The sequence below is a fragment of the Astatotilapia calliptera genome, chromosome 23 (genome assembly GCF_964374335.1).
Source record: "Astatotilapia calliptera chromosome 23, fAstCal68.1, whole genome shotgun sequence".
NCBI lineage: Eukaryota > Metazoa > Chordata > Actinopteri > Cichliformes > Cichlidae > Astatotilapia > Astatotilapia calliptera.
Genome location: NC_137443.1, coordinates 45,603,696 through 45,629,175, shown reverse-complemented (window position 1 = coordinate 45,629,175; position 25,480 = coordinate 45,603,696). Strand labels below are relative to the sequence as shown.

At 42.7% G+C, this 25,480-nt stretch overlaps 1 protein-coding gene across 1 annotated transcript in view; it reads right to left on the bottom strand.

The window, feature by feature from the left end:
- Positions 1 to 25,480, bottom strand: part of LOC145423961 (NACHT, LRR and PYD domains-containing protein 12-like) — a 943,237-nt gene that overhangs the window by 549,149 nt on the left and 368,608 nt on the right. Inside the window, exons 7-8 of the mRNA XM_080296778.1 lie at positions 5,791 to 5,967; positions 139 to 333 (exon numbers count right to left, since the gene is read on the bottom strand). Coding sequence (XP_080152904.1) covers positions 139 to 333; positions 5,791 to 5,967 — 372 coding nt within the window. The remainder of the gene's footprint in view (positions 1 to 138; positions 334 to 5,790; positions 5,968 to 25,480) is intronic.

Genomic DNA, 25,480 nt, shown 5'->3' with positions numbered 1-25,480 from the left:
CAGAGAAGAAGAAAACAGACTTTACCATGAAGATCCTCAGTGTGGATCAGTATAATATCAGCCTGATGTCTGCAGTTTAGTGTCAGCACAACTTTCACATCATATTCATCTCAGCACAACTAAAACATGCTGACTGACCTCAGAGTTTCAAGTTTACATCCTGGACTCTCCAGGAAACCACACAGATGCTTCACTCCTGGATCCTGCAGCTTGTTCTTATTCAAAGACAAGAAGTCATTACTCAGGTTCAGCTCTCTCAGATGGGAGGGGTTGGACTTCAGTGCTGCTGCCAGATAATCACAGCTGATCTCTGACAAATCACAGCTCTTCAATCTGTATAAAGAATGAAAGATGTAAGTTTATTAGACAAAGTGCTTGAAATCATTCAGTGTTTCATCATCTGTTCAGAGCTGAAGAAGGTTCAGAATGTAGAAGTTTAGAAAATGGAAACTCCAAACAGCTGAAGCCAACAGGAAGCAGCTTCAAACAAACACAACAAGAGAAAAAACTCTGAATGTTTCACATTAAAGTCGTACATTTCTCATAAAAACAGGACAAAGACTTGAAAAAGTCGTGTTTTTCCTTCCAGGAACCACATGGCTTCACTTTTAAAGGTGAAGTGTGACAGAAATGGACATATTGAAATCGATGATATCAAAGCTGGAATCAAATGAGTCCAAGTCTTCTGCTGATTCAGCATCACATTCATCTTTGCTCCTTGTTCTGCATTCCCACCATAAATATAAAGAGGCAAAACTCACATTTTCCAAAATCCTCTTTAAGCTTCGACAATAAAGGAAGATAGTTTTATACAAGTCTTTGTGGTTTTCTTGTCACCCAGATGCCCGAGTACTTAAACTTGTTATAGCTGGGTTTAAAAGGGGCTAAAATACACAAAACTCCCCAGTTGTCGTACAGATAGACTTTGCCTCGCTCTTCCCAAAATTCACTTTATATCCAGAAATTGTCCCAAATTCCTTAAGTATGCATTAAGGTGACCTTGAGGCTCTTAAAGGCGCCTATAAATAAAACGTATTATTATTATTATTATTGTAAGTCTATCCAAAAGTTTGTGGAGGCTGTTCGATGGGTTGGAAATAAATAAAATCATGTCGTCGGCATAAAGAGAGACTTCATGTTCGATACCCCCTCCATGTTTTCCCTCAACACCAACACATTGTCTCAGAGCAACAGCTAGCGGTTCAATGGCAAAAAGGAGACAGAGGGCATCCCTGTCCTGGGGGGCAGATTATTGTTAGTCTGGACGGCTGTTAGAGGGGAGCAATACAATACTTTTATCCAGGATACAAAATTAAAGACACATTTTTTAAGCGTATAAAAAAAAATCCCATCTCACCCGATCCAACGCCTTTTCTGCGTCAAGCCAAATTACAGTTTCCAATGTATCACCTTTAACATGGGTATAAATGATATTTAATAGAGCTCTAATGTTCAAAAAAGAGTGCCTAATAAAGCCCGTCTGGTGAAATAATGGAGGATAAATACTTGTGTAAGCGACGGGCCAACACTTGAGCCAGGATCTTGGTGTCTGTGTTGAACAAAGATATTAAACGACATGAACGACAATCTAAATGGTCTTTTTCCTGTTTTACAATTAAACACATCACTGCTTGATGCATTGTTGGAGGCAACGACTGTGAGAGGAAGGATTCTTCAAAAGTTGATTTTAACAGTGAATTCAGTCGGTCAGAAAACTTTATGAAAAAATCAGATGGATACCCGTCGGGGCAGCAGATTTTCCAGACTGCATGCTCCGTACGGCCGTTTCAATTTCAACATTAGAGACAGGTTCCTCCAGACTAGCGATCGCATCTTCTCCCAAGGAGGGAATATCAAACACCTTATTGAAATCATTGTAGATCTCAAGGATAGTTGGTTAGCTGTTCTTAGTCGTAGCTGGTGAGCTGATAACTCGCCTGTTTTTTCTCCATGTTCATAAGCGTAGCTGCAACTTTGACTCAGCCTGTTTTGTAGATATGAGATTGTATTCAGTTTGTCATTGTAACCGCTGTGTATATAATACAGGCTCAGGAGAGTGGCTGCACACAGCATGTAGTTTAGTGTCACGGTCGCAGTAGCTGACCGTATGGAGAGTGTGTGGAGGACTCAGGCGCAGACACTGGCGCAGACATGGAACTGAGTTTTGAGCGAAAAGCGAGCCTTTATTTCGGCTGAAGACATCAAACAAGGCAGAATCACAGTGAAGAGAACTAAACTGGGGAACTAATACTATAATAAATCATGAAGACACGGAAAGCTATGGCTAAGAATACAAAAGACTGGGCATGAAAATATGGAGGGTGGGAACACAGATGACGCGACACAGAGACATGAAACACAGAGACTAAATACACATGAGGGATGATCAAGTTCCAAACATTAAAACTGTCAAAGCTGCAGGGGGGATTGGCTGTTCCAAACCTGAAAAATTATTTCTGGGCAGCTCAGATGAGACCCCTGACTGTATGGGTGCGGGATTTGTCTGAAACTCAGTGGCTAAACATTGAGAAGACAATGTGCGAAAGATCATTGGAATCCCTGCTTTGTTCTAACATTTCAATTAAAAATGTGCATATGGGGGAACGGACGAGGGTCACACTAAAGATTTGGCGTAGAATCAAACAATCATTTGGTCTTCCAAAAGAAATTTCAATTCTATCAAGCCTCTCCTCCCTGCAGGGTTTTTCTCCTATTGTGGAAGACTCTGGCTTCAGAGCATGGTCAAATAGCGGGCTTCATAAACTGTGTCATGTTGTGAGGAATGGGCACCTGAGCTCATTTGAACAGTTGAGGTCAGTTTCGGCTTCCTTCTTTTGACTTTTTTAAATTTCTGCAGCTAAGAAGCTTTTTGACAAAACATAAAGAATGGAGGCAAGTTTTGGAGCCCTCACCCATTGAGGAAATATTTCTAAAAACATTTCAAAGTAATTCCTCCCCAAAATTAATCAGTCATTTTTATAACGCATTTATGAGTTTCAATACAAATGCAACTTTGGATATTAAGGCAAGGTGGGAAGCTGAGACTGGCACTCAAATCTCAGAGGATACCTGGGAAGAGGTGTTCGGTGAAGCCCATCTGGTGACTAATTCTGGGCTGTGGAGAGAATTTAAATGGAAGGTGGTCATGAGATATTTTAGAACCCCAGAGATAATGGCCAAAATGAAGCCTACAAATCCTGACACCTGCTGGTGAAATTGTGGTACTTCTTTAGGAACCCACTCACATATATTCTGGTCATGCCCAAAAATCTGCTCACTTTGGAATGACATATTTAAAGTTCTCAGTACAGTTTTCCAACAACCATTAACAAAAGACCAACAGTTAGTCATTTTAGGAGTCTTACCAAAGGGTTTTGCGGGAAACAATAAAACGTATCTCTTAAGAATCTTGCTTACAGCAGCACTAAAGTGTATCACTATTAAATGGCTGAATCTTGACCCACCTTCATATAATATGTGGATTGATAAAGCAAGAGAAATTTACCAGATGGAGGAAATAACATCTGCTCTGCGGATTCAGAGAGAATTGTTTACTGAGCGTTGGCGACCCATACATGCTTTACTGTTTCAATAATTTAGCATAGGTCTGTTTCGTTTTGTCCATTTACGGCTAAGTTTGTCACAAGTTATTTAATATTACATAAAGTTTTTGTTTTGTTTTCTTTTTGTTATGTTGTTGTCTGTTTGTTTGTTTGCTTGCTTGGGTTTTGTTTTGTGCTTCCTAATTGCAGTTCTTATTTTAATCTAGATTTCTGCATTGCAGTTCCTGTAACTGTCCTACTTGTGAACATTGACAAGTACAAGTTGCAATGTTGTAAATTATAATAAAAATTGAGTTAAAAAAAAAAGAACATTAAAGTCGTACATGTCTCATAAAAACAGGACAAAGACTTGAAAAAGTCGTGTTTTTCCTTCCAGGAACCACATGGCTTCACTTTTAAAGGTGAAGTGTGACAGAAATGGACATATTTGAAGTCCAACACCTTTTTCCAGTCACATTATTAAAGCAGACAAACTACAAGCTCATTTTCATTCCAACAAGTCATCTTCTGACCTGGACTAACAACACTGGTCTCTATGTGCAGCTGGCTGTGAGACCAGTGCTCAGGGAGCGTCTACAAAGTGCAACACTGAAAGAACATCACACACTCATTTGCTTCCAGCACTTTCACACAAACATCTACTGTCATTATTGTCACCAAACTCTGTGGATCCTTTATTGCAAATTCAAATGGGATCAAATGGTCAGACAAAAGAGGGTTATGAGGAAATATGATGAAATGTTGTGTATTAGCAGCAAGTTATTGAATCATTTTCCTCAGAAACCAAACAAAATGATTGACAAACATGTTTTTACAAACTCAGTGTTGGACTTGGATCAGCAGGATAAGCTGATGTTTAAAGGCATTTGAGTCTCGCTGTATGAGAGTCCAGTTCTTACTCAATATTTATGGATGATGTTCTTTCAGTGTTGCACTTTGTAGACGCTCCCTGAGCCTCACAGCCAGCTGCACATGGACCAGCTGACATTACCCAGCATTAGAGGCGGCTGTAAAAAATTCATGTTCCCATTTAAATGGTTTTAATTTGAATAAAACGATGTTGATTCATTCAATCCTGAATCGATGTTTAATATAAATGTATTTTGCCAGAATCTCAGGTTAAAGCTCACAAACTATTTCAACAAGCAGCAAACAGATAAAACAGTAAATGAGAGCAGCTAAACACACAAAGATGGAAACACAGAGCGTGGATCGTTCACTCGACGGCACGTACACGGACACGCCGTCGGGGCTGAAAGTGGACAGCTCACAGATCCTGAAGCTGCAGGTTTCATCTGTCTCCAACCAAAACTGAGTGAAGCAGCAGCAAAAGAAGATCCAAACTCTGCTTCACGTTTGATAAATATGCTCATGAATTCTCTCTGACTTTGGCTGTTCCTGCCTGCACAGCTCTCTCTCTCTCAGTGTACTCCAAGAACAGCTTCAAACATCTGTTTCTGCATCATTCACTGTTTATTAGCCACCAGTCTGCTGTTGTGTTCAGTGCTGTCGGCCTCTGACAGTAAAGCCTCATTTCTGCTGTTCCATGGAAACTTTTTAAAATGATGACAGATTACAAACTCTCAGCTGTGTCTGTAATCAAACCTCTGTAACTTTGCTTCACTTCAGCAGCATCAGCTCATGTTCACATGTTGCTTCATGGTTTGCTTCAGTTTTTGATCGACTGCAGAATATTTTGAAGGTTATCTGCTATAAAAAGCCAGAAGAGGAAAATCTGCTTCATGTGTTTCTGTTTGATCCTCAGTGACTTTGACACAAAGGCCTCTGCTGTGATGATCACACCTCTGATCAAGTCTCACAGTGTAACAACTGATAAATGATCAGAGTTAGAATATTTCTGACTGTCTGCTGTGTGCCGTGACCTTTGACCCGCTAAAGACAGTCAGCTGTGGATTATTCATTGTTGTGTCTGATACTTAGAACTGTGAGGAAGAAGCTACACAGTTAATCAGGGTCCCCTCTCTCTGAATCAGGAAAGGTGGGCAGGCCGCGTGTGGGCCGCGGGCCATACGTTGAGTATCACTGTTTGAAATGTGAACATTGTTCTGCTGCAGTCAATGGACTAAACCAGAGAAGAAGAAAACAGACTTTACCATGAAGATCCTCAGTGTGGATCAGTATAATATCAGCCTGATGTCTGCAGTTTAGTGTCAGCACAACTTTCACATCATATTCATCTCAGCACAACTAAAACATGCTGACTGACCTCAGAGTTTCAAGTTTACATCCTGGACTCTCCAGGAAACCACACAGATGCTTCACTCCTGAATCCTGCAGCTTGTAGTTGAAGCTCAGGTCCAGCTGTCTCAGATGGGAGGGGTTGGACTTCAGTGCTGCTGCCAGATAATCACAGCTGATCTCTGACAAATCACAGCTCTTCAATCTGTATAAAGAATGAAAGATGTAAGTTTATTAGACAAAGTGCTTGAAATCATTCAGTGTTTCATCATCTGTTCAGAGCTGAAGAAGGTTCAGAATGTAGAAGTTTAGAAAATGGAAACTCCAAACAGCTGAAGCCAACAGGAAGCAGCTTCAAACAAACACAACAAGAGAAAAAACTCTGAATGTTTCACATTAAAGTCGTACATTTCTCATAAAAACAGGACAAAGACTTGAAAAAGTCGTGTTTTTCCTTCCAGGAACCACATGGCTTCACTTTTAAAGGTGAAGTGTGACAGAAATGGACATATTTGAAGTCCAACACCTTTTTCCAGTCACATTATTAAAGCAGACAAACTACAAGCTCATTTTCATTCCAACAAGTCATCTTCTGACCTGGACTAACAACACTGGTCTCTATGTGCAGCTGGCTGTGAGACCAGTGCTCAGGGAGCGTCTACAAAGTGCAACACTGAAAGAACATCACACACTCATTTGCTTCCAGCACTTTCACACAAACATCTACTGTCATCATTGTCACCAAACTCTGTGGATCCTTTATTGCAAATTCAAATGGGATCAAATGGTCAGACAAAAGAGGGTTATGAGGAAATATGATGAAATGTTGTGTATTAGCAGCAACTTATTGAATCATTTTCCTCAGAAACCAAACAAAATGATTGACAAACATGTTTTTACAAACTCAGTGTTGGACTTGGATCAGCAGGATAAGCTGATGTTTAAAGGCATTCGAGTCTCGCTGTATGAGAGTCCAGTTCTTACTCAATATTAATCAAAGCTCTGTAACTTTGCTTCACTTCAGCAGCATCAGCTCATGTTCACATGTTGCTTCATGGTTTTCATGGTTGATTCACCTCATTTTTTTAAAAATGACCTCTGACAGGAAAGTCTCATTTCTGCTGTTCAACACTGAAGAAATGTAAACTTTCAAAACGATGACAAATTGGAAAACACAGAGCTGTGTCTCTTTTTTTTTGTGTGTCCCGTTTGGATCTTTAGCCATCAGAATTGTTGTCTTAAGGCCAAGAAAGATGCCAAGCGGATTTATTTTACCAAGTGGATCATCATGGCCTTTCCATATTGGTCCATTTGATTGACCTTTATTATAATTATGAATTTATTTTATTTTCGGTTGCTACAAACGGGACAGACATGACTGGGGGACAGGACAGGGAGAGAGAATGAAAGAAAGAGAGGGAGAGAAAGAAAACCAAAGGGGAGAAGAGACGGTGAGAAAGGGGGAAGAAAAAAAGAAAAACAAACAAAACACCTGGATCACCTGTATGGAGAAAAAAAAACAGAAGAGAAAGCAAGCAACATAATAAAAACAGCACCATCACAATAAACTAGCTAGTAGTAGATAACAGTAGATACTAAATAATAAACGATATTGTGCAGCACGCAAGATAGACAGCGCACAATGTGCTTAGAGGCAGCACCCATAAAGGTGTAGTCCGCGTCTGTGAACACCCGTGTGTACACCTGTGTGCACACCTGTGTGGATCAGCATGCTTGTATTCCAAAGGTTTCTCCATGTAACGATCTGCTAGGGAGTGTGGGGAGCCATAGCACCGTCCCCCAGGGTATGAAGCAGGTATGGAGGAGATCCAGGCCCCAGATATCCAGAGGCCCCAGAGTACAAGGACCCGAGGAGGACCACCAAAAGGGGGGGAATCGCCAATCGGCCACCAGGAGTGAGCCGGTACATACATGAGCGCCCAGCCCCAGACGACAAGGACCACCAACACACCAACGTCTGAGGGCATCAGCCACCGGCAGGGAGTGTGGTGAGGGGAGATAGGCCTCCGTACTTTGGAGGGCCTGAGATGTACCCAGAGAGGTTGAGTCTAAGACCCAACCTGACACATAGACAGGCGCACGCGGACACAAACGTGCATTCCCACCCCATATGCACAACCAAATACTCGGCACTCACCCAACGTGTAGACAGACACAAATAGAAACTGCACAGACCGTCGCACTCCCCAAACATACTCTATATCCCAAGTCCAGGTACCCCCGCCCTCAGAGGGGCAAGCCGCACCTAAACCCAGGAGATGTAACCCTTCTCTCTGGGGCGGAGGCAAGCGGACCACCTCTTTGATTAGAGCTGTGTCTCTAGTCAAAGCAGAGATGGAACGATGCCACTTTTTATGTCCGATATCGATATGAATCCAATATAGTCGATTTTATAATCAAACGTTTTTTTAATATCTTGCTGCATTTTGTATAAGTTCATACTCAAGTTTAAAAAATCTAAACACTAAAGCTGTTCAGTTATACCTGTCTGCAAAAACACACTGCAGCCAAAACATTAGACAATACTGATCTTTGTATTTTGATGCGGACGTCAAAAACTCTTTGGTTGTGAATAAAAGAAGTGCAACATCAGCACAAAATAATGTTTCTATTGAACAACTAACACAAACAGGTTGTAGAATGGAGCCTTTTATACTCACAGCTGAACAGAAACAACATCCAGAGTGGAAAACAGTGCAAACAACTGCAAACAGGCTTCATGACACTCATGTTTGATCAGGATGGATGTCAGTGTGAGCTGTTTCTATCACATTTAACCTCACAATCAATTTTGTCTCATTTCTATACAAAACTTAACACAAGTATGAAAAAAGTGTTTTTGATTGTTTTGTTTTTTGAACCATGAAACTGTTTAACAACACAGTTTGATTCAAAGTCAAACTTGAGTCTGTCCATCGTTCGGTCAGACTGAGCAATGACAGCACACAGACGTAGACAACAGCTCTCTGAAACACCAAACTCAGGTCCTGTTGATGCTGATATACAGTGACACAGTTACATGGGTGATTCATCCTTTTAACTTTATCTTTAAACAGCTGCAGCTGTCACTGACAGCGCATGTGGTACTTTAACCTTTGGACTGTTTTCATCAGTTAATTATGGAGTTACTACAAAGAGTGAAACTATAGGATGATCTGTCTGCTGTCACTGGGTGGTGCTGAGGTCTGAATCTGAGGACGGCTCCTGTAGTCACAACAAGAACACAATCATCACAAACTGAAATATAAATATGATGGAGTAGAGCTTGAATTAGCTCCAGAATTTAAATATCTTGGGGTCATTCTAGACCCAACATTATCCTTCAAGAGTCACATAAATAAAGTGTCCCAGGTACTTAAATTTAATAATCGAAATTTTAATCATATACGTAATAATTTAAATATGAATGTTGCAAAAACTTATTTTTACTCAATGATCATCTCTCATATGGACTATTGTTTGACGTCCTGGTCACTTGCTTGTCCAACAACACTTAAAACTATTGAAAAATTTATAAAAGAAGTTTAAAACTACTTGACAAAAAACCGACTTCCCACCACCACTGTCATGTGTTAAAAAACATAAATTACTGAACTTCAATAACTAGGTGAAACTTAAAAGAGTGAGTTTAATATATAAAGTCTTACACTCCCTTGCTCCACCACCATTAAAGCAGTTCATTAGGCATAAAGAAAGCTCAGACAGGACCACTCGAGCTACAATCCGAGGAGACTTGTTTATACCCCACAGACGGACAGCATTTGGGCAGAACGTCCTCTCTGTCCAGGGAGGCCATCTGTGGAACAGTCTTCCTCAACCCATTAGAGAATGCTCTACACTCAGTTTGTTTAAGGCAAAGGTGAAAAACTGGTTATGGACAAATCAAGTGTGCGATCATGTATGAATTGTACAGTTTTAATGTTTTATTTGGGAACAGAATGGTGTGTGTGTGTAAGTTTGGTGACGGAGTTTTTATTATGAATGAATGATGAATTTTTATGAATTATTATGTCTATTTTTTATGCTTAAGGACAACAGATGGAAATTAGTCCTTGGCTATAATCTGGTATGTTTACATTCATGTAATTTATTTTTTTTACATTTATGTTCATTAACATGCACTGTCCTAAATAAATAAATAAATAAATAAATAAATAAATAAATAAAGTTTATCTCTCAAATCTGAAATAAAGCTGATCCTTCTGTCCTCCCACACTCGGGAGTGTTCTTCTCTTCTCTTACATTTTTTCAGTCCTACAGTTCTGCTGACAGCTGACATATGAGCTGTTTATTTAAAAAAAGCCTTATATACGAACAGATGTTCCTATATCATGGTCACCTTTGAGTTGTTGGAGCTTTATAAATGGACATCTGCAAAGATGTGATGATGGAGCAGGTTTCAGTGCTGCTGCATCCTGGTCACAACATACGGAGGTGGTATCAGCACTGGTATCAGCACTGGTATCAGAATCAGAATCAGAATCAGAATGGGTTTATTGCCAGATGTTGAGGTTTACAACATTAGGAAATTGCTGCGGTGCTTCAGTGCAGACAATAAGAATTAAAGTGCTATGTAGAAAGAAAGATAGATAGAAAGATATGTGCATGAGATATACATGAGATATATACATGAGAATAAGAATTAAGAGTGCTACGTAGAAAGATATATACATGAGTGCAGGTGGTGATCAGTGCCAAACATGAAATGATGCAGTGACACAGCGTAGGGTCATGTGTTAGTGGCGGGGACAATCATGTGGTTATTGTTCATGTGTCCAACAGCAGAGGGGAAGAAACTGTTCTTGTGGCGAGAGGTTCTGGTGCGAATGGACCGGAGCCTCCTGCCTGAGGGGAGCAGGTCAAACAGACTGTGTCCAGGGTGAGAAGGGTCAGCTGAGATCCGAGCTGCACGCCGCAGTGTCCTGGAGGTGTACAGGTCCTGCAGAGATGGGAGTCTGCAGCCAATCACCTTCTCAGCAGAGCGCACAACACGCTGCAGTCTCTGTTTGTCCCTGATAGTGGCTCCAGCGTACCACACGGTGATGGAGGAGGTGAGGATGGACTCGATGATTGCAGTGTAGAATTGCATCATCGTCCGTGTTGGCAGGTTGAATTTCTTCAGCTGCCTCAGGAAGTACATCCTCTGCTGGGCTTTCTTGGGGCACTGGTATTGAAGAAGAAATATTAATGCTTCAAACTATTTGTCTTAAAGGATGGAAGCTGTACAGAGTTCTGCACATGTGTCTTTGTGAACATACCTCATTAACAATATTTCAGACAGTTTTTAACCTGAATATTTGCAACAAACTCAGTATAAAAAATACAGTCAGTGCTAAAAAATTAATCAGTCGAAAAATTAAAATTTTAACTTAAGCTGCCAAGAGGAAGTCGTTGGTTTCAGTAAATATCGGGCTTTGCTATTTGATCGGTTTTTACAGATTAATGAGGAGTTACTGAAGTGCCAGGTTTTTAAAGTAGGTGTTACTGTCTTTACACATGTGGAGACTGAAAACATGGTGCTGTTTAATAAGATATTTAATATTCAGCTCTGCACAGGAGCTGCAGCAGGGTGCAGCCTGTTGCCTTTACAGTATAATACTTGTAATAAAAGTACAGTAACGGTAATTAGTGACTGAGCAGCCCGGGGCGTTTCTCTTGATTTCTTTAGTCAGGGTAAATTCATTCACCTGCACGGGTTAGCTAAACAAACCCTGACGGCCGAGTGCTCATCTTAGCTAGCTAGGTCTCAGGACCGAGCTAAGGACGGTAGTTACGGAGTAGCTTACAAACACGTTTAACTTACCGAAAAAGTGCAGCGGGGCCTCGGGTCCTTCTGTCGGGTAGTCCAGTTTACTGAAGAACACCTCAGGCTGTCAGGTTAAAACACTCGGTCGTGTCTTCGTAGCGTAAACGCTGGCCGTCCTCTCAGAGCCTACCTCTATCTGCTATTCCCGAACAGAGATACGCAAGTTTCTCCGTGACTGCAGCTGCCAGTCAATTCAATTCAATTCAATTCAATTTTATTTATATATCGCCAAATCACAACAAAAGTCGTCTCAAGGCGCTTCATAGATACAGAGAAAAACCCAACAATCATATGACCCCCCTATGAGCAAGCACTTTGGCGACAGTGGGAAGGAAAAACTCCCTTTTAACAGGATGAAACCTCCGGCAGAACCAGGCTCAGGGAGGGGCGGGGCCATCTGCTGGTTGGGGTGAGAGAACGAAGACAGGATAAAAGACATGCTGTGGAAGAGAGACAGAGGTTAATAACAGATATGATTCAATGCAGAGAGGTCTGTTAACACATAGTGAGTGAGAAAGGTGACTGGAAAGGAAAAACTCAATGCATCATGGGAATCCCCCGGCAGCCTACATCTATTGCAGCATAACTAAGGGAGTATTCAGGGTCACCTGGTCCAGCCCTAACTATATGCTTTAGAAAAAAGGAAAGTTTGAAGCCTAATCTTAAAAGTAGAGATAGTGTCTGTCTCCCGAATCCAAACTGGAAGCTGGTTCCACAGAAGAGGGGCCTGAAAACTGAAGGCTCTCCCTCCCATTCTACTTTTAAATACTCTAGGAACAACAAGTAGGCTTGCAGAGTGAGAGCGAAGTGCTCTAATAGGGTGATATGGTACTACAAGGTCATTAAGATAAGATGGGGCCTGATTATTTAAGACCTTGTATGTGAGGAGCAGGATTTTGAATTCAATTCTGGATTTAACAGGAAGCCAATGAAGGGAAGCCAAAACAGGAGAAATCTGCTCTCTCTTTCTAGTCCCTGTCAGGACTCTTGCTGCAGCATTTTGGATTAGCTGAAGGCTTTTCAGGGAGTTTTTTGGACATCCTGATAATAATGAATTACAGTCGTCCAGCCTGGACGTAATAAATGCATGAACTAGTTTTTCAGCATCACTCTGAGTCAAAGCTGCTATGATGACGTTACACCCCATTTTAACATCACCGCTGTCGGAATTAGAATCAAACTTGGACATAAATCAGCGTGATGAGAACTATGCCTCCAAAGGTTGGGTAGGCCAGAAGTAAACGGCTATGAAATGGGACGGTCTAGCCTTCAGATTAGCATCACCACTGTCTCGATGGAGTTTAATAAACTCAGCTGTCTGCTCCTTGCTATCTAAAATATAACAGGACACTGGAGTAAACTCTCAACCATCTCACACTTATGCTTAATCAGTTTTCTGTTTGACGTTTATTCAGCTGTGTGAAAACCACCCGGGGGATTAATAAAGTGGCTTGCAAAAGTATTCGGTCCCCTTGAACTTTTCCACATTTTGTCACATTACAGCCACAAACACGAATCATTTTTTATTGGAATTCCAGGTGAAAGACCAACACAAAGTGGTGCACACGTGAGAAGTGGAACGAAAATCATACATGATTCCAAACATTTTGTACAAATAAATAACTGCAAAGTGGGGTGTGTGTAATTATTCAGCCCCTGAGTCAATACTTTGTAGAACCAGCTTTTGCTGCAGTTCCAGCTGCCAGTCTTTTAGGGTCTGTCTCTACCAGCTTTGCACATCTACAGACTGAAATCTTTGCCCATTCTTCTTTGCAAAACAGCTCCAGCTCAGTCAGATTAGATGGGCAGCGTTTGTGAACAGCAGTTTTCAGATCTTGCCACAGACTCCTGATTGGATTTAGATCTGGACTTTGACTGGGCCGTTCTAACACATGGATATGTTTTGTTTTAAACCACTCCATTGTTGCCCTGGCTTTATGTTTAGGGTCGTTGTCCTGCTGGAAGGTGAAGCTCCGCCCCAGTCTCAAGTCTTTTGCAGACTCCAAGAGGGTTTCTTCCAAGATTGCCCTGTATTTGGCTCCATCCATCTTCCCATCAACTCTGACCAGCTTCCCTGTCCCTGCTGAAGAGAAGCACCCCCAGAGCATGATGCTGCCACCACCATATTTGACAGTGGGGATGGTGTGTTCAGAGTGATGTGCACTGTTAGTTTTCCACACAGAGCATTTTGAACAAAAAGTTCCATTTTGGTCTCATCTGACCAGAGCAGCTTCTTCCACATGTTTGCTGTGTCCCCTACATGGCTTGTGGCAAACTACAAACGGGACTTCTTATGGTTTTCTGTTAACAATGGCTTTCTTCTTGCCACTCTTCCATAAAGGCCAACTTTGTGCAGTGCACGACTAATAGTTGTCCTATGGACAGATTCCCCACCTGAGCTGTAGATCTCTGCAGCTCGTCCAGAGTCACCATGGGCCTCTTGGCTGCATTTCTGATCAGCGCTCTCCTTGTTCGGCCTGTGAGTTTAGGTGGACAGCCTTGTCTTGGTAGGTTTACAGTTGTTCCATACTTCTTCCATTTCTGAATGATGGCTTGAACAGTAGTGATGTGACGTTCTGTATCGAGGCTTCGAAGCGTGTGTCGAGTAATGGAGGGGGCGTTTCCGCGAAGCGCGTATCGAGGCTTGCTTCATTTATGGGAGGAGCTGAAAATGATGACGTCCGAAGCCTCGCTGTCCGGCTGTACCACGTGACTGGTTCAGGAAGCGGTTCAAACTTTACCGCGAGCTATGACAGCGATATAAATCCCTCAGACCCCATTCAAAATGTGGGCGTTTGATGGAGAGTTGCGGTTAGTGAGAGTTAGAGACAGTTTGGAAAAAAAAGAAATCGCCTACGACCTGCCACAGTGGAGAAACTGTTGTTTTTAAATAAAAACCAATGATGTGTCCCCTAAACACTAATCACTAGGGGTGCAACGATATTCGTATCGATATTGAACCGTTCGATACAGTGCTTTCGGTTCGGTACGCATATGTATCGAACAATACAAAATTTGTAATTTATTTTATCAACTTTCCTTCTGACGATGCTGTCTGTGTTGAGCGCTCAGTGAATCTGCGTTCGACTACTCCGCCTAGGCTGTACTGTCCAGCGCAGATCCACTGAGCGCTCAACACAGACAGCATCGTCAGAAGGAAGAGCGCAGGGCAAGCTAGCGAGACAGAAGTTAAGCACTCCTTGCAACTTGGACCTCGCCCACCCTCATTCAGATCTGGCATTTGGAATTATTTTGGTTTTCATGTGACGTATGACCCTGAAGGTAAGCGAGTCATGGACTAAAGTAAAACAGTATGTTGGATGTGCCACGCAATGCTCAATTACATGGGTGGGAGCTAGTGTGTTAGCGCAGTTAGCTCGTTAACGTGTTGGCCGTCTAGCCCCATGCACGGGGCGATCGGCGGTAGCTCGTTAACGGAGATTTGCCGTGTTGTGGCGTTAAGGTCATTTCAACAAGATTAACCTGAAAGCACTAGTGGGAACATAACGAATATGACTGCACATTTACACCGACATTATCCTAGTGCAAAGACAAAGATGAGTGATTCCTCAATCAGATACAGGGCTCGCAATATCGCTAGCCCGACGTCCCGGGGCTAGCGATTTTTTCAGTCGGGGTACCAAAATCTATCTCTGCCCTGCCCGTCGGGCTATTGTAGGAAGGAAAAATATATGTCAATGCTTTTGCATTCTTTCGGAAATGTAGCTGGGTAATTATGTCATTGGCATCGGTGAGCCACTGTCAATATGTGACATATTGAAATCGCGTTTGAATTTGCGCTTGTTTTTTTGCTTTCACTTTGCAATCGTGCGAACTGTGTATAGAGAGCGACAGCACTGATTGGTGAGTGATGATAATTTGTGCACCAATTCCTCTGACATTGTCTTATTAATCGTTAGCTTACTATGCAAACATGACAAGTGAAATCTCCCGCAGCAAGCTTAAACATGTGAGAAGTTGATCGCGCAGAGAATCGCTGAGCTTATGTGAGTGCGCGTGTAAAAGCAGCAGAATATATATTTTAGTTCTGCTGAGCCAAATAAGACAGGTCAGGGTGAAGAAGTGACAGCCAAAGAAAAGCTTACCACAAAACGGAGAAGTTATGACAAATCAGACTATAAGGTAAAAAGAAAGTGCAGCTTTATGGTTTCATGGACAAAAGAATTTCTGTGGCTGCAATATGACGAGCTAAATAACCAGGGGTGCACATAAGTGGTGCGCATTCTCTGTCAAAATAAAAAACACGCACAAGGGTTAGGGTTAAATTTAAAAACTGTACTTTTGAGTTAAAATATATATTTATAATTTTAATAAATGACAAATTAAAAAGGCATGAACATTTTTTTTGTATCGAAAAAATATCGAACCGTGACACCAAAGTATCGAACCGAACCGAACCGTGAATTTTGTGTATCGTTGCACCCCTACTAATCACTGTCCTTGCCTCAATGTTACAAAAGCACAACCACTGTCCACACCTCACCTCACAGTATATGATCATTTCCATTTTAGGCATTTCCAAATAATCATTTTCCATACTGCCAGCATAAATATACACAGTATACTGCCATCACTACAATATAGATGTTTTACACACTCCTTTTGTTGTTGACATTCACAGGCTGTGTGCAAAATGCCACACTCTTCAAATTCATGCCAACTAATATTTTTACGTCCAGTAGGTGTCCTGCTAGAGCAAATGAAGCTTCAAGAAGCTTTGCGTTGGGGTGAACCAATTGGATGAAAAGCTTCAGTGCTTCATGAGGCTTCATCTGCCCATCACTATTGAACAGTGCTCCGTGGGATGTTCAAGGCTTGGGAAATCTTTTTGTAGCCTAAGCCTGCTTTAAATTTCTCAATAACTTTATCCCTGACCTGTCTGCTGTGTTCTTTGGACTTCATGGTGTTGTTGCTCTCAATATTCTCTTAGACAACCTCTGAGGCCGTCGCAGAGCAGCTGTATTTGTACTGACATTAGATTACACACAGGTGCACTCTATTTAGTCATTAGCACTCATCAGGCAACGTCTATGGGCAACTGACTGCACTCAGACCAAAGGGGGCTGAATAATTACACACACCCCACTTTGCAGTTATTTATTTGTAAAAAATGTTTGGAGTCATGTATGATTTTCATTCCACTTCTCATGTGTACACCAGTTTGTGTTGGTCTTTCACGTGGAATTCCAATAAAATTGATTCATGTTTGTGACAAAATGTGGGAAAGTTCAAGGGGACCGAATACTTTTGCCACTGTAAAGGTTTATTTTGTCTAATCTAATCTAATAACTTTAATCTCAGCCAAACTGATTTACTCAGGAACAAATAAAACACTGAAAAAAGTCAAACAATAACATTTTTAGGTTGTCTAAGTCACTTATATATTACGTTTAACCTGAGTAGCGAAAGACCGCGGTGATCTGAACATGATGTGCCGGGAGTTTGCTGTTCTCGGCGGCTCTACTGACCCTCGAGCTCTCGGCTAGCTATCGAGCTGGTGGGTAACAGACGTCTCAGAAACGTCGGAGCACTTTTGCAAATATGCGATATCTTGATAAACTGAGCAGATATTTAAAGTTTACACAGCTACATTCTCACCTGAAAATATGTTAAAAGTTTATTTTGTGACCCAGAAAGAGTAATAAGAGTAATATTGAAAACTTAGTAGCGACCGCCATTGCCGGAAAGTGGAATTGGATGGGCCACGCTATGAATTCTGGGATATGGTGGGCCACGAAGGACACACCCGACCCATCCTTTAATTTTGGGGAAAAAGAGGACGCATTGGTCGGCTGCATTCAGAGGAGTCTATGAATTTGGACAGCCTTCATCGTGTCGCTGTGACGTAATCGGTCTACAAATGCGTCCTCAGGAGGATGCAGCCCATGAATTTGGACACCCCCTATGTTTACTACTGCATAGACACATTGAATTTCCAACACAAGGAAACGACTTTTTGGATAATGTTTTCACCACCAAGAGATTACAAAGCCCGCCACCCACTTTGGTGCCTCTGATCACATCACTGTTATGCTAATGCCAGCATACAGGCCCCTGGTCAAAGTCACTAAACCAGTTCGTAAGCAGGTACGTGTGTGGCCAGAAGGACCTGCAATACTGCTTTTCCACCACAGACTGGGAGATCCTTAAACAGGCCGCCACACATGACAACACCACAGACCTGCAGGAATATACAGAAACTGTCATTGGCTACATCTCAAAAGGCATCGATGAGGTCATAGAGACCACTGTCCAGGCCAATCAGAAACCATGGCTCACAGGTGAGGTCTACAGGCTCCTGAGGGTGAGAAATGCAGCCTTGAAAGCTGGGGATGAGGTGAGCCTAACAACATCAAGGGCAAACCTGTCACGTGCATCAGAGAGGTGGAAATGCAGTGCTCCAGGAGGATTTTGCAAAGCTTCAGTGACAGCAGAGATACTCAGAGGCTGTGGCAAGGGATACAGACCATCACAGACTACAAGCCCACTCCTCAGACCGCTGTCGGGTCCACCACATTACCGTAAGAGCTAAGTGAAATTTTCTCTTGCTTTGAGACACAGAACGACACCCCAGCACAGAAGACTCCACCCCCCAACGATCGGGTGGTGACACTATCAACATGCTTGTCAGGACCTGCTGCCATCAGGGAGGAGACTGAAGAGCCTCCGGGCCAGAACCAGGAGACTGAGAGACAGCTTCATCCAGGTTGTCAGGATGCTGAATTCACTCCCTGCTCTCACACACCAACTCCAGACCTGCATTCATCTTTTCCCTCTGAACCCCCCAAACATACAAACCCTGAGCCACCACCATTGCCCTTTCACTGACTGCCCTACTCCACCATTTGACCCTCTCATAAGAGGTGAAACATCTTCAAGGAAACTTAAAGAAGACGCTTTTCTTTCCAAGCTCCTTAGACTACGGTGACCTGGATGTCTGAGAACCTCCACAGACTGATTTTACAAGAACAACTTGTGTCAAAAAATCCCTAGCAGTGCCTCTCTGTCACACACACAAATCACTAGAGTTACAAATTTAATAACTTAAAAAACCTCAGAAAAACAGAACTGAGCAAAACAAACAAACAAACAAACAAACAAACAAACAAACCAGAGACCTGGGGCCCGTTCTTCGTACGTCGCTTACTACATCCAAGATCAAATGACACATCCAAGACCAAATCATCACGCTAACGGTGAGCTCGCTAATCCGGTTCTCCGAACACACCTGCTGTTGACGATTAGTACAGCTGGATGAAGTAATGTGAGATCACTGGGTGTCGTAAAAGGGGCTACACATCGATAGCAGAAACATTGATCGGCAACCCTCTGATTGGTCGGCGGAAATGTCGAAGGAGCGCGCTCGGTATTTTTCGGCAGCAGAGCAAGAACTCTTGAGTGAGGGATTTCAGGAGTTTCAGAGTTTAATCAGTTGTAGCCACAGCTGCCCTGGGGCAGACTGACAGAAGCCAGGCTGCCATATCGCGCCATCGGCCCCTCTGGCCAACACCAGTAGGCGGTAGGGTAGATTTATTATATTACACTATATTATCCAATATTATATTACATTATATTATAATATGTTACATTATATCCCCTTTCACATTAGAGCCACAACAGGACCCACTAGAACATGGGAACAAGTAAAAGTGAAATATAAGAATATTCTACAGAATGGTAATATTTATCACTTATATTGCTTCGTCTCTTGGAAAGAGACCCTGGAATAATCTGTTTGTTCATAACAGCAACCAAGAAAAGGGCAGAGCAAAAAAGACAGGTGGTGGTCCTGCACCCCCTCGTCAACAAGTTGGTTAAGTAAATAATACCCTCACGGGAATATCGATATCTCTCTATGAGCACACTGTCGTGCTGAGCTAAAGGATCCTGTCTGTCCCGCAATATATGCTGGATTCTGAGGACTCTCCTTATCAATCTTGCACCTTCCGCAATGGGTGGCTCGCGTATACGGACAGGACATGGCTGCGACAGACTTCCCAAATCCACCTTCGCTTTTATAGCCGTGGTCTCTCATCTTGATTACACAAAGTAATTTGCAATTACTACTCTGAAATATGAATTACATCTGTAATAATCACATACATGTAATAGAATGTTAATAGTACATTTCCCTTTTTTAGGAAATGACCTGTATGTATCTGTGTGAAATCAATAAACAAACAAAGGGTTGCCGATCAATGTTTCTACTATCGATGCGTAGCCCCTGTTAAGCCACCCAGTGATCTCACATTACTTCATCCAGCTATACTAATCGTCAACAACAGGTGTGTTCGGAGTACCGGAATAGCAAGCTCAAAGTTGGCACGATGATTTGATCTTGGATGTAGTAAGCGAGGTACGAAGAACGGACCCCAGGTAAGAACATTGTTGAGGTTTAAATTTATAATCTTAAATACTTATATGCTGATTATATTGCTTTATAAGAAAGGCCCAAATCTGAGTACACTCTGTGCCGACAGGACTGACAGGAAATTACATGCTTTTGCAGGCGAAAAGTGAAACTAAGCAGAGTGTTTGGTCGAAACTTAAAGTGTGTGTGATGTCTATATAAATGACTAGGCTTGCTGTTTTGTGCTTCAGACCTGGGGTTGTGTGTTCAGGTCTCCATATCCGGATATGTAAAATAAAGATAATCTTTTAAAGTAAAAAGACCACTTTTGAGCCGTGTCTTTTTGGCCATAACGAATACCAAAAGAACCGGAATTTAATAACATTAAAACCAAACAATAAATGAGCAAAGTAGTGCATGATAAATATAGATGACAAATACAAAGTGCAATATAGAAACACTGGGTAAAAAGAAATGAACAATTAAAAAGGAGGATAAAAGATGTGAGCAGTAGTTAAACAGTAGAAATAAATATATAATAAACAAATAAAAATAGATAATAAATGAAAGCCAGGTCTGAAAGGTGAGTTTGGCTTTAAAAGCATGAAAACACACTGCTGTCTTCAGGAAGGCTGCTCCAGTAACTTTCTATGCTCGCTTTGAGGCTGCAGCTAAGGACTCCAACAATGCTAGTGCTAGCGGCGCTAACGGCTGTAGACAGGAAGATACTGCCAGCACCGGAAACGTGCTCGTCATCTCCGAGCATGAAGTAAGGAGAGCCTTCAAGAGAGTGAACACCAGGAAAGCAGCAGGACCAGACGGCATCCCAGGTCGTATCCTAAGAGACTGCGCATACCAGCTAGCTCCTGTGTTCACTGAGATATTCAACATCTCTTTATCTCAGTCGGTGATCCCCACATGCTTCAAAGAGTCCATCATTGTTCCTGTCCCGAAGAAACCCCACCCTGCTTCTCTCAATGACTATCGCCCTGTAGCCCTCACCTCAGTAGTGATGAAGTGTTTTGAACGCCTGGTCAGAGACTTCATCATTTCTTCACCACCAGACACACTGGACCCACTACAGTTCGCTTACCGTCCAAATCGTTCCACAGACGATGCCATCTCTCATCTCCTCCACACATCACTTACTCACTTGGACACTAGAAGGGGGAATTATGTTAAAATGCTCTTCATAGGGGGCAGGGATAGCTCAGTAGGTAAAGTGGGCACCCCATGATCGGAAGGTCGGCGGTTCGAATCCACTTAACGGCTACCCTGAGGTACCCCTGAGCAAGGTACCGTCCCTACACACTGCTCCCCGGGCGCCTGCTTAGTGGGCTGCCCACTGCTTCACTGAGTGAATGGGTCAAATGCAGAGAAAAACAAGTAATTTCCCCATGGGGATCAATAAAGTATCTATTATTATTATTATTATTATTATAGACTACAGCTCTGCATTTAACACCATAATTCCCTCCACACTCACCACCAAGCTGGAGCATCTGGGACTCAGCTCATCTATGTGTCAGTGGATCTCCAACTTCCTAACTGGCAGACCACAGGCAGTAAGGATGGGCCGACATGTCTCAGCCTCCACCACTCTCAGCACTGGAGCCCCCCAGGGGTGTGTTCTGAGCCCCCTGCTGTACTCTCTGTACACATATGACTGTGTGGCCACTACCAGCTCCACCACCATCATCAAGTTTGCTGACGACACCGTCGTGGTGGGCCTGATCTCTGATAACAACGAGACGGCCTACCTGAAGGAGATTAGGAATCTGGAGAACTGGTGCCAGAGGAACAACCTCTTTCTAAACATCAGTAAGACAAAGGAGCTGATAGTGGACTTCAGCACTAAGCAGGAGAGGAACTACCAGACCCCCGTCATCAACGAGTGCCCAGTGGAGAGAGTGGACAACTTCAAATACCTCGGAGTTCACATCACGCAGGACCTGTCATGGTCCTGTCACATCAACACCGTGGTGAAAAAGGCCCAACAGCGTCTCTACCACCTCAGACGCTCGAGAGACTTCCTTTTTTTTTTTTTTTGTCCCGTTTGGATTTTTAGCCATCAGAATTGTTGTCTTAAGGCCAAGAAAGATGCCAAGCGGATTTATTTTACCAAGTGGATCATCATGGCCTTGCCATATTGGTCCATTTGATTGACCTTTATTATAATTATGAATTTATTTTATTTTCAGTTGCTACAAACGGGACAGACATGACTGTGGGATAGGACAGGGGGAAAGAATGAAAGAAAGAGAGGGAGAGAAAAAAAGAAAACCAAAGGGGAGAAGAGACGGTGAGAAGGGGGGGAAGAGAGAAAAAAACAAACAAACAAAAAAAACAAAACTCCTGGGTCACCTGTATGGAGAAAAAAAAACAGAGGAGAAAGCAAACAACAAAGAGCAACATAATAAGAAAAAAAAAGCACCATCACAATAAACTAGCTAGCAGTAGATATCGATAGTTACTAAATAATAAACGATATTGTGCAGCACGCAAGATAGACAGCGCACAGTGTGCTTTGAGGCAGCAGCCAAGAAAGCTGTAGTCCGCGTCTATGAATACCCATGTGTACACCTGTGTGCATACCTGTGTGGATCAGCATGCTTGCATTCCAAAGGTTTCTCCATGTAATGATCTGCTAGGGAGTGTGGGGAGCCACAGCCCTGTCCTCTATGGTATCAAGCAGGTATGGAGGAGATCAAAACTCCAGACATCCAGAGGCCCCCAGAACACAAGAGACCAAGGAAGACCCACAGAGGGGCAGCCGCGCCACTGTCCCAGTAAGAGCTAAGGAGAGTCCCAGATGAGGGCTCATTCAGCAGCCGCGGAGCAGAAGCCAGGGGGAGTTGCAGTGACGCGCCCGTGAGCTCCGCCGGCAGCCAGCTGTGCCTGAGTGACCGAGCCCCAGGCCGAGAGGCCGGGGGCACCCCACCTCCGAAGTGGCCCGAGCGAGCCGCCAAGGAGTGAGCCGGTGTGTACCCGGACGCCGCTTGAGAGACTTCCAACTGCCCTCCAAGGTGCTCAGGAACTTTTACTCGTGCACCATAGAGAGCATCCTGACGGGAAACATCTTAACCTGGTTCGGGAACAGTACCATGCAGGACAGACGAGCTCTACAGAGGGTTGTGCGATCAGCTGAGCGCACCATCCGCTCCGAGCTCCCTGACCTGCACTCAATCTACAGCAGGCGGTGCTGGACCAAGGCCAGGAAGATCGTGAAGGACCTCAGCCATCCCAACAACAGACTGTTCTCTCTGTTGAGGTCAGGAAAGCGATTCCGCTCCCTGAAGACCAACACAGAGAGACTGAGGAGGAGCTTCTTCCTGCAGGCGATACGGTCTCTCAATCACACCACCACACAGTACTGACCCACACATATAGTTCTTACACACACACTGGACATTCTGGACATTGTTTTCACTTCATCACTTAAATCACTTTAAGCATATTTGCACTGCACAAGACATAATGTGGATTGCACAACACTGGACACTATATTCTTCATTTCAAGCTAATACTTGTACAGCTGCTGTTATTGTGTATATATTTATTTATATTTCTTCATACATTCTTATATAGTTCTATATTGTGTATTTTGTTGTACAGTTATTTTATTTTCAACTTTAATTTATGTATTTTATCTTATTCTTTCCCAGTTAAATTTACCCTTCATTCTAATTTGTGTTGTACAGTTATTTCATTTTTAACCTTAATTTATATTTTATTCCTTCCTAGTTAAATTTACCCTTTTTAATTTTTCATATTTATTTCCTATCTTATTCATAGCCTTTTCCTTTTTTGTTTTCTTTAGGTCACGAGCAGTTGTCCAAGCATTTCACTACATATCGTACTGTGTATGACTGTGTACGTGACAAATAAAATTTGAATTTGAATTTGAATTTGAATTTGAAAGTCATCTACATGTGGGTTTAGTTCTGACTTTAGGGACAAGTAAAAAAATAAAATAAAATAAAAACATCTGTCCAGACAACCTGACAGTCAAAAATATAAACTCAGGAACTTAAAAGGAAAATTGTGCTGACTTTGAACGTCCGCATCAAGATAAACTTACAGATTTAAGAGTCAAAAAGTGTCAAAAAGTCTGTATCCTTACCTGAGAGTTTCAAGTTTACAGTCAGGACTCTTTAGTCCAACACACAGCAAATCCAATCCTGAATCCTGCAGCTTGTTGAAGCTCAGGTCCAGCTCTCTCAGATGATTGGATGGGGAGCTGAGAATTTCAGACAAAGCTTCAAAGCTTCTTTTTGAGAGTTTACAATCTCTCAGCCTGAGGAAGAATAACAATGGAGACATATTCTTTTATTCATCTAGCATTATTAAACATATTTGTTCATAGATTCACTTACAGCACTTTCTTGGATGCTTTGACCACTGGCAGCAGCTTCAAAAATGCCTTCTCTGAACGGGAGTATTTCTCCAGGTCGAACTCATCCAGATCTGATGACAGTAAGATGAAGACCAGAGCCGACCACTGAGCAGGAGACAGTTGATCTGTGGAGAGACGTCCTGAACTCAGGGACTGTTGGATCTCCTCCACTAGAGAACGATCATCCAGTTCATTCAGACAGTGGAACAGGTTGATGCTTTTCTCTGCAGACAGTTTCCCACTGAGCTTCTTCTTGATGTACTGGACTGTTTCCTGATTGGTCTGTGAGCTACTTCCTGTCTCTGTCAGCATGCATAGAAGATCCTGATTGGTCTGCAGTGAAAGACCCAGGAGGAAGCGGAGGAACAAGTCCAGGTGTCCATTTGGACTCTCTAAGGCTTTGTCCACAGCACTCTGGTAGAAGTCTTTTACAGTAAGTGTTTTCTGGAAGATTTTAAAGCGAGGAGATTGTTTCTTAAGCAGGTTGACTCCAGAGTTGATGAAGGTCAGATAGACATGAAGAGCAGCAAAGAACTCCTGAATGCTCAGATGGATGAAACAGTAAACAACGTTGTTGAACATGTGGCACTCATCAGCTTTAAAGATCTGTGTGAACACTCCTGAGTACACTGAGGCTGCTCTGATATCGATGCCACACTCTGTCAGGTCTGATTTATAGAAGATCAGGTTTCCTTTCTGCAGCTGATCAAAGGCCAGTTTTCCCAGAGACTCAATGATCTTCCTGCATGAATCTGTCTCAGCTCCTCCATCATACTTGATGTCCTTCGTTTTTAGGTGAAATAGCACAAGGCGTAGGTAGAGCTCTGTGAGAGTCTTAGGCAGATCTTGACTCTCTTTGTTCTTCATGACAAACTCCAGAACTGTAGCAGTGATCCAGCAGAAGACTGGGATGTGGCACATGATGTGGAGGCTTCGTGATGTCTTGATGTGGGAGATGATGCTGCTGGCCTGCTCCGAATCTCCGAATCTCTTCCTGAAGTACTCCTCCTTCTGTGGGTCAGTGAACCCTCTGACTTCTGTCACCATGTCAACAATGTCACAAAGGATCTTATTGGCTGCTGCAGGTCGTGTGGTTATCCAGAGGCGAGCAGAGGGAAGCAGTT